General features: G+C 44.7%; 1 protein-coding gene across 1 annotated transcript; it reads right to left on the bottom strand.

Moving 5' to 3' along the window:
* Positions 1-2,822: 2,822 nt before the first annotated feature.
* LOC112070830 (acid-sensing ion channel 1-like) lies at positions 2,823-8,715 on the bottom strand. Its single transcript, XM_070439146.1, has 3 exons — positions 8,114-8,715; positions 3,183-3,378; positions 2,823-2,906 (listed from the first exon to the last, which is right to left on the bottom strand). The coding sequence occupies exons 1-3, from the start codon at positions 8,473-8,475 to the stop codon at positions 2,823-2,825; spliced, it is 642 nt and encodes a 213-aa protein (XP_070295247.1). The 5' UTR covers positions 8,476-8,715.
* Between the last annotated feature and the right edge of the window lie 1,518 nt (positions 8,716-10,233).

Genomic DNA, 10,233 nt, shown 5'->3' with positions numbered 1-10,233 from the left:
AAAGAAATGCACCCTGATGACAAATGGTCGCGGGGGTTCTCTATCCCGGGGTCGGCTACGCAGGGTGCGGTGGGCCAGGTCTAGCAACGGCTTCTCCTCCAGGCCGAGCAGCTCTCCTGAAGCAGCTGGGCCATGTACTCTGTCACTCTTGGGCCCTCCACTCCCTCCGGTATTTCCAGAAGACGAATGTTGTTCCTCTGCATTCTACTTTCCATACCTTCGCAWCTCTTGTCGAGGTATGCCACCCTAGTTGTTATTGAGCCAACGTTAGCCTCTAGCTCGCTAATGCGAGAGCTATGGTCTGTAGCACCGCGCTCCAGCACCGATAAGGCCGCTCCGTGTGCGTCGAGCTTATTCTGTATACTCTCAATAGATTTTTTTAAAGCTTGTCTTTGACTATTGATATCTCTGACTTGAGATTGGTAGAGAGAGTCAATTTTACCGAAGATATCAGTTTTGAGGGTGCCCATCACGGATTGTAGCAGCTCCACAATCAGTGTTCCCATGGGGCCGACATTAGCCGCAGCATCCGGTGGCGGCGGTGAATCAGGAGAGGGCGCGGGCTTGCTGCGACCTGCTCTTGCAGACTCCGTTTTTGGCCGGGTAGACGACATTACAAACTTACATTTCTCAGGCTTGATCTGAATTGTTTAGAAGTCTCTTCAGACGCCTGACCAAACATAAATATATACCATTTGGCAAGGTTAAATATATACATTTTGGTCACTAACTCAGGGGCGATAGGGAAACGCGTTCTACATCCTTGGCTTCCAACAGCGCCCCGTGGAAKAAATGTATTAAACCATTTTTTACAATGGCAAGAAAAATGATGTGAACCCTTTGGAATTACCTAGATTTCTGCATATARMGGTCATCAAATTTGATCTGWTCTTCATCTAAGTCACAACAATAGACAAACATAGTGTGCTTAAACTAATAACACACAAATTATTGTATTTTTCTTGTCTATATTGAATACATAYTTTAAACATTCACAGTGACGGTAGGGAAAAATATGTGAACCCCTAGGCTAATGACTTCTCCAAAAGCTAATTGGAGTCAGGGGTCAGCTAACCTGGAGTCCAATCAACGAGATGAGATTGGAGATCGTTGATAGGAGATGTTGGTTAGAGCCGCAATGCCCTATAAAAAACACTCACAAAATTTGAGTTTGCTATTCACAAGAAGCATTGTGTGATGTGAACCATGTCTCGAACAAAAGAGATCTCATAAGATCTAAGATTAAGAATTGTTGACTTGCATAAAGCAGGAAATGGTTACAAAAGTATCTCTAAAAGCCTTGATGTTCATCAGTCCATGGTAAGACAAATTGTCTATAAATGGATAAAGTTCAGCACTGTTGTTACTCTCCCTAGGAGTGGCCGTCCTGCAAAGATCACAGCGCAGAATGCTCAATGAGGTTAAGAAGAATCCTAGAGTGTCAGCTAAAGACTTACAGAAATCTCTGGAACATGCTAACATCTCTGTTGACGAGTCTACGATATGTGAAACACTAAACAAGAARGGTGTTCATGGGAGGACACCACGGAAGAAGCCACTGTGGTACAAAAAAAACATTGCTGCACGTCTGAAGTTTGCAAAAGTGCACCTGGATGTTCCACAGTGCTACTGGTAAAATATTCTGTGGACAGATGAAACTACAGTTGAGTTGTTTGGAAGGAACACACAACACTTTGTGTGGAGAAAAAAAGGCACAGCACACCAATATCAAAACCTCATCCCAACTGTAAAGTTATGGTGGAGGGAGCATCATGGTTTGGGGCTGCTTTGCTGCCTCAGGGCCCGGACAGCTTTGCTATCATCGCCGGAAAAATGAATTCACAAGTTTATCAAGACATTTTTGCAGGAGAATGTTAGGCTATCTGTCCACCAATTGAAGCTCAACAGAAGTTGGGTGATGCAACAGGACAACGACCCAAAACACAGAAATAAATCAACAAAATACGCCCAGTCTGAGTCCTGACCTCAACCTGATTGAGATGCTGTGGCATGACCTCAAGAGAGCGGTTCACACCAGACATCCCAAGAATAATGCTGAACTGAAACAGTTTAGTAAAGATCTATGGTCCAAAATTCCTCCTGACCGTTGTGCAGGTCTGATCTGCAACTACAGAAAACGTTTGGTTGAGGTTATTGCTGTCAAAGGAGAGTCAACCAGTTATTACATCCAAGGGTTCACATACTTTRCCCACCCTGCGCTGTGAATGTTTACACGGTGTGTTCAACAAAGACATGAAAACGTGTAATTGTTTGTGTGTTATTAGTTTAAGCAGACTGTGTTTGTCTATTGTTGTGACCTAGATGAAGATCAGATCAACTTTTATGACCAATTTATGAAGAAATCCAGGCATTTCCAAAGGGTTCACATACTTTTTCTTGCCACTGTATTTTTTATATGCCCAGACCCCTTGATAATGTGATGCCTAAGGAAATGGCCTCTTCTGCCTAATGGTAAGTCCACCAGCGACCCTATGAGGAAGCAGCATCAGCTAGCTGCAGTAATTACAAAACAGACGTTTACTCTGCCAGCCACATATGTCATCCATCACATACAGTCTCCCACAGTCTCCCTTGAACATGAATCTTTCATCCCATCTCTACCGCATATTCCACATCTACTTCCCACATGCAGCTTTGAACGCCAAGTCTCTGAGGAGAGCTCCACACGGGCATGCCGTGCCAGCCGCTCTCTTGTTTTGATGGGGGAAAAATCCCAAATAATGAAAGATAAAAGACGAGCTTCCAACCTGAGTTTGAGGGATTACACTACAAACAGTGTTTGAATAGATTAACAAAACACATTACGAAAAGGGATTCTGTTTGTTGCGAGAGCTCTCAAACATCAGCTGTGGGCATGGTGGGGGATCACAAGAGGGCATTCCTGCCTGGTTGAGACAAATAGCACAGTGGGGCACAGTAGAGCCACCACGCTCATTACAGCATTAAATTAGATATGAAGAGAAATGAATTGTGATATTTTGACTTTGAGGTGCAGTCAGATGTYCTACAAACAGACTCAGGAAGCAGAGCAGAGATGCACATACTGTGTCATACCGTTTTTGAGAGCATTRGTAGTAGTTGCTGTTGTTTTTTTTGTTGTCTTTGGTACATAAATACAACTATTGTCTTGAAAGATGATCCAAGGCCCTCAGGTAACTTACCACTTGGAAGTCCTCGGCTCTGCACTCGGCCCCCCGGAATTGACACGCCAGCAACATGTCCTTGATGTCATGTCCTGTGCGGTCATAGAACTCGCGCATGTTGAATGGGCGGGGCTTGAAGTTGTGGAAGTCAGCTTTGTCCTTCAGGGCCTCCAGAACACTGTCCTCCACCAGGTGGGTGTCCCTAATCTCATACCTAGAGAGAGAGAGGGAAAGACGAGAGAGGAAGAGAGAACGAAGAGAGAGGAGAACGACCCGAAAGAGGAGGAGGCGGGCCAGACGAGCCGAGCAGGAGAAGAAGGAGAGAGCAGAGGACATGAGACGAGAGAAGAGAGGAGAGATGAGAGATGGAGAGTGAGAGACCCAGATAGAGGAGGATTAGTGGAGAATAGAGAGAGAGAAAGGGAGAGAGAGAGAGAGAGAGATGACCACGCTAGATAGGTGAGAGGAGGGAGAGCAAGCGAGTGGAGAAGAGAGGGAGAGGAGAGATGAGAGGGGAGGAAGAAGGACAAGGGAATCCAAAACAGTTTAGTCACAAACTTAATTGTTCAACATATTCAAAAATAGGTAAATTGATGCCCTTCCTCCTGCTATTCCTCTTCCCACAAAAAAAAGACATGTTTGAAAGCATGACAATTAGCTTGGGCAGACGTGAGCTTTTAAGAATAAGATGTGAAACATTTATGGAAATGGCATAACACAAATAAAWWAAAWWAWWWWRWTTTTTTAGACAATGTCACATTGTGAACTTACATTGAAAAAATGTATTGTGAATCCCTTTAGTTTTGGTTTACTAATAAGAAGTGAATTCCATCAYCTCTTGGGAAAACAAACTGTCTTCACTTGGGCCATGTTCCCACCCATCCAGGASATCTACWTGAAACGGTGTCTGAGAGAGTCCCGCAGCATCATCAAGAACCCCACACAGCCCAGCCACGAGCTGTTCACTCCCTTYCCGCCGGGCAGASGMWWRGGAACATAAGGTCTGATACCAYCAGGCTCAGAYACAGTTTCTATCTGCAAGACATCAGACTGCTGAACACTTMAACTGGACTGACCACCTGCACTGACTCTCCGCACCTTAGCACCCATGCACTCACTCACWCACARKSARKSACYCARGRYTGTGTGTGTGTGTGTGTGTCCATGTGAGTTGGATTGTGCACGTGTGTTTGCACAAGCATGTGTGTTCATGTGTGTATGTTTTCATTCCATCTACACAATAATAATTGCGCGCGAGTCACAGAGTGCGACGGGAGAGTCAACCCACTCACCGCACACAACATAATCAGTGGGAGATCTTCTTATAATAGAGCAGCGGAGAGGTCGGCTAAATCTGACCATGATGTCTGTCTGCTGCCCAGCATGAATAAATAGCAGCACAACGTCCACTGGCACGCTCCATATTGACTTGGTGGTGTGCTATCACAACACGGCATAACACGGCATCACCAAACACGTCAAAACTTTAAAGGAATGAGCGTGATTTCGTTTAATTTTTTTAAATAGGTTTGACTCATAAGAAGGGGTTTTTAATCAGATGTGTGATCTGGAACAATTGGTCTTGGCAGAGTGTAAACGGGCACACAATGATTCTCATAAAATAAGTGTGCTGCATTAAAGTCTGTGGCCATTCTATGTAAAAAGTCTAAGGGTTACAGAGCCATCAAATCACCAGAGTCAACTAAGTTCAATAGAAAGCCAGACTCATCAAACTGAAAGCCATTAAACATTGAATTACCCACCTACTATTCCACCTATCATATTTGGTTCATTATGCCGATGAGGTGAGAGTACGGCCCAGTACCTCGGAAGGTGCCTATCTGATCCAATTTAGATGTTCTCTATGGCTGTTGCTAAGTGCCATCTCAAACAGAGCCTTCCATTGATTAAAGGAGGACTTAATTGAGTTGAGGCCTTTGCTCCCCAATGTTGCTGCAGTGGATAAAGCTGTCAAGTGTGCACTTATGAGATAAAAATCCCAAACGCACACAAGCCTGACAGAATCAGTACGAGCTGACACTTTCCCCACAGTATGGATGGAGTTTTAATATCCCGCCACGAGACATTTCCCGGGAGCAGCCATGGCAAACACTGGAGGTGGCGGGGAGAGAGAGAGGGGAGGGAGGGAAGGAGGAAGGGAGAGAGAGAGAGAGAGAGCGCGAGAGCGAGACAGAGAGAGCAAGAGCGAGAGAGAGAGAGACGCTCAATTGGATTTCACACCACCAGCACTTTCATTTCTGGATGAGGGCTTAACAAATGAGGGAATAACCACATCGCCTCTCTACCATGGGAGACGGGATAAGTGAATAAGCACCGACTCTAATTCGCCAAACAAGTCAAGTGGTTTTAAAGTTGTGGAAATGGGGAAGAAAARCTGATATTTCCCTCTCTGCTAAGCAGCCATTCTCACTGACTCCCCGAATGGACAAAGTTCATACTTTTTGGAAACAAAATTCTTATATTCTCCCTCTTGGGAATCGAAAAGCTTGCCTTTTTWAAAATCTAATCTCTCAAGCGTTTTCTTTTCTGAAGACTATGGGTTTAACATAACAATATAAATGTTGCCTCAGAACAAGTGCCCACATGATTATATAATGTCGGTCTACCATTTCAAACAGCTACTGGGTCTGCTGTCATGTGATATTACATGGAAATGCGCCCTCTTGATAATGTGACACACGTTCCTTCCCCTGAGAGCGAGGACAAGGAGATGTATTCATTCATAAAGCTTAATTCACAAAGACTGACCATTTCAATCAAGAAGCAGAAACCTATACCAGATGGTACATTGTACAAAGCATTCATCYGTCATACCACCGTGACGTAAATGCCAGTTCTAGTGACAGTGTGGAATTGTCATAAATGATGAAATGGGACGTTTCCCCCTGTATGAAAACCAGACCARCAAAACCCACTGGTGCCTACGGGGCCCGATAACATACTATTTTTGGATTTCCTCTTTTATATCCCTAATTATGTCCGTTCTTGTGTTTCTCTCCCACTTTCGCAGCCATCTCTCATCTTCTCCCTCGTTCTATCCCTTCGCTCCACWCCCTCATGGTTTTTCTCGGTCTCTCTGCTGTATTTTCTCTCTGTCCAGTGACAGTCCTTCCTCTTCCTGCCACCACTTGTGTCTTTCCCGTAGCTCCACCTCGGACGCTGTGTGTGTTGATGAAATGCATCAGCTGTTGCTGCAGAGTCCGGCGGGCAGCAACACGATCAAACAGGGAGGGACGGAGAGCCAGACATGCCTGCTGTGATCGWCTCATCAGCCATCAGCACTGACATTTGCGAGACGATACTGACACCATACACACACCCACACATTATTATTCTTCAGTTGTATTGTTCTTATTTAAATGTGTGTATCTTTAGTCGTCTCTTTTTTTTTTTAAGTCTGTGATGTTTACACGTTCATGTTTTTGTATGTAATGTGTAAAGTATTGTTGTCTGTAATGTCTATTTCACTATGTGTCAGACCACAGTTAGACTAGCTGTTGCCAATGGGGATCCTTATCAAATCAAATCAAAACACCATGGGGATGGCAGTGTGTTAATCACACAGTCTCAGGCAGGTATTAGTCCAACTCTGTCTGCATGGAAATATGATACACCTCCTCCACTCCCTCCTCCCACTCTTAGAAAGCCCATGTCTAGTTGCAATATAAACCATTTTTATTTGAGARAACTATACCTTATCTGTCATCCCCGGTAGAAACAACAAGGAACAATACACTCTTAGGAAAATGGTTATATCTTGAACSTAAAAGGGTTCTTTGGCTATCCCCATATGAGAACCCTTTGAAGAATCATTTTTGGTTCCAGGTAGAACCCTTTGGGTTCTATGTAGAACGCTTTCTATGGGGACAGCTGAAGAACCCTTTTGGAGTGTAGGTTTGGAATTGGGTAATAACGAATCCCAAGGCTTTGATGGAATGCAGGGACTAATATTACAATACTTAGTAAAGACTGTGGAGTGCAGTCTGGAGAGTCTGCCAAATGCATTCTTTACAATATGGTTTAATTTTGGCTCCTGTTAATCAGAGCAAGCAAAGCCTGTCTCTAGAGTCTTAAGCCCCCCACACATTACTCCAAGTTGGAGATGGCATGGAGCTGTGCACCAGTGAGCGAGGCGGTAATACCGTCCTCTCACAGCTGCTGCTGCTGCTGCTCTTCTCTGGGGTTTTGTGACAGTAAAGCCCTCTCGGCTCATCCATCCAAGGCCAGACAAATCGGGGCTTTCTCTCTAAGTGGGGCTGGCATGACTCACCAACAGTAAGGAAATCAAAGCATCAGCGTGAAAAAAAGTGCTTCCTGAGGATGTGAGGGCACAACACTGTTACAGACAATGGAGCACCTGGCCAGCCTCACCCTTCTTCTTACTTATGACTGATTCGGCTCTGCCGTTGACTCGTCATGACTARTGTAAAGGCTGAATGTCTCACAGAGAGGATCTGTAAATCAATAAGCTAACAACGTGGGCCTGCAGTACAGCACTGTTGAATTGAACGTACATGTCTTACACCAAACTGGTGGCTACTGGTGACACCTGTGTGCTGTGTGCTCTGCACCGGAGATCACTTCACACACATCTCTCTACACTGCATATCCTCTTCTTGAGTACACATAGCAAATCAGTCTGAATGTGATTGTCAGTCGACGGGAACCAAATCCTTTGAGGGAACTAGGGCTACTGCCTGACTACGACTAATGAACTCCCACTGATGATTCTACTCTGATCTATGGTTATACGTTCAAATGTTTGGCTGCATCTGCAATGTCACCATATTCCCTGTGTAGTTTTGTCCAGGGCCACATGGGGATGAGGTACCATTTCAGGGCTCTAGACAAAACGTAACCTAGTGCATTTTATAGGGAATAGAGTGCCACTGCAAATCCACATTTTGTCACACGTTTTATTAACGCACCTCTGGTTGAGCAGCGCGAGCAGCTCCCCTGCGTGGTACAGGTCATTMCGCGTCACGTGACTGAAGCGGAAAAAGTTTAGGTTGCAGAACGTGACAGCGGGGAATACCATCATCGGGGTCGAGATCTCGTCCAGTTTGGTGACGTGCGGATACTCCAGGTAGAAGTGTATTCGGTCCACGCACACAAACAGTAATAAAGTCAAGGAGCCCAGGAAGAACACGACCCATAGACAGCGCTTGATGCAGGCTCGCTCATAGGTGAAGATGTGCGAAATMCCGTGCAGCGTTGAGTTGTGAGCAAAAACCTCAATAGCGGGTGGCTTTTTGCAGTCCATTTCTTCAGATTCTACTTTGAGGTCCATTGTGTTYCAGTCTGGGTTAATAGCTATACAGAATGCGGAGGGACATTGAAGTTGTTTGCAGTTCAGAAGGCAGATAAATTACTTCGCCTCACAACCGTATTCAACTATCTATCCAAGCTGATAAAAAAACACACGCAACAGAATCATGTACTCATTCATATTCGTASACTTAATAATATGTGATCTTTGAGCATCTGCTTCATATAAAACCCATACCATGCACCTGTGGCATCTCCGATACACCCGGCATTAGCAAGTAATAGCTATTTAACGACTAACTGCCCGAACGTGCGGGAAACCAGCGCGGGATTTGCTGTCGCGTGGTTATCACCATCCAAAAGGCGGAATGCAAAAAAAACGCAGGATTCCCACATTGAAGTCAGGCGCGCATGAATTGTCAGTAAGAGTCAACATAAAGCAAATAATTCAAGAGTAGCCTATGAGTCACCAAGATGCTTCTCTTTTCCGCAAGAAAAGTATTGATCATTGGACGGTGTTCGGAAACACTGCTTCTGTGCTGTCTTGTCAAGTCCAGGTAGCCGATCTCAAAACGCGTAAAGCAATTACAGCTGTGAAAAATATGGACCACGTTCGGTCATCGAGCGTGTTGGTCTCAGATTAATTGTTGACTGAAAAAAAAGGAGAAACGCACGTCATGGAGGCATGAAGAGGAGTGAGTGAGACAGGGCTCATCCGTGTTGGCTGTCCAGCTTCAGCTCCCTGTTGAAAACGAATTCATATKCGTCGTTCCTTTGTGTCTGTCTTTTGGCAGAACCGCGGCTATATCCGCAGGGGAGAGGTCCGAGGGGATGTTCTGTGGGACTGAGGGATTCGCTGTTGCATTGGTCGGTCGTGACTCGTGAGCGTTTTTTTTCTTCTTCATGCATATTTGTCTAGCACTCGCGGCGAGGCAGTGAGAGCAGAGTGCAAGCGAGAGGACAAGTCCTGCGCCACACTGAGAGATGTGAACTGTGGCATGCAGTTGTGATCTAAGTTAACTCTCCAATCATGCAAACAGATGATCGGAGAACGCGAAAGAACGCACCCGCTATATCATCATTTTAATCTCTCTCTAACGATATACACACTGAAGAGATCAACTGTAGGCATACATTGTATGCATTGTATGCGTGTTCATCAATAAACCAAGACACATTTAGCCCCCCAACGGGTACGTGCCTACAGAAAGTACTCAACATTTTGTTGTGTTATAGGCTGAATTTAAAAATGTATTACATTTATATATTTTTGTCACTGGCCTATACCAACAATAGCCCAACATGTCAAAGTGAAATTATGTTTTTTCGAAATGTTTACAAGTGTTAATTAAAATGAAAAAGCTGAAATGTCTTGGCAATAAGTATTCAACCCCATTTTCTATGGCAAGCCTAAATAAATACAGCAGTAAACGTGGACTCTGTGTGCAATAATAGTGTTTAAGATTATTTTTGAATGACTACCCATCTCTGTACCCCACACATACAATTATCTGTATGGTCCCCCAGTCAAACAGCACATTTCAAACACAGATTCAACCACAAAGACAGGGAGGTTTTCCAATGCCTCGCAAAGAAGGGCACTTATTGGTAGATGCTGTGGCGGATTTAGGTATAGGTGATAAGGGCAGCCGCCCAGGGCGGATTTTGCTGGGGCGGCACTGGGGCGCCCGCGCCAAATTTTTTTGGAATGGTAACATTTGCAAGATCGGTTTTCTATCGCTCATTTACACGTCACGTCAATGATATCATGTCATCGTGT

The sequence above is a fragment of the Salvelinus sp. IW2-2015 genome, unplaced genomic scaffold (genome assembly GCF_002910315.2).
Source record: "Salvelinus sp. IW2-2015 unplaced genomic scaffold, ASM291031v2 Un_scaffold1436, whole genome shotgun sequence".
Lineage (NCBI taxonomy): Eukaryota > Metazoa > Chordata > Actinopteri > Salmoniformes > Salmonidae > Salvelinus > Salvelinus sp. IW2-2015.
Note: the sequence above shows the minus strand (reverse complement) of the source record. Positions and strands in the feature narration are given on the sequence as shown.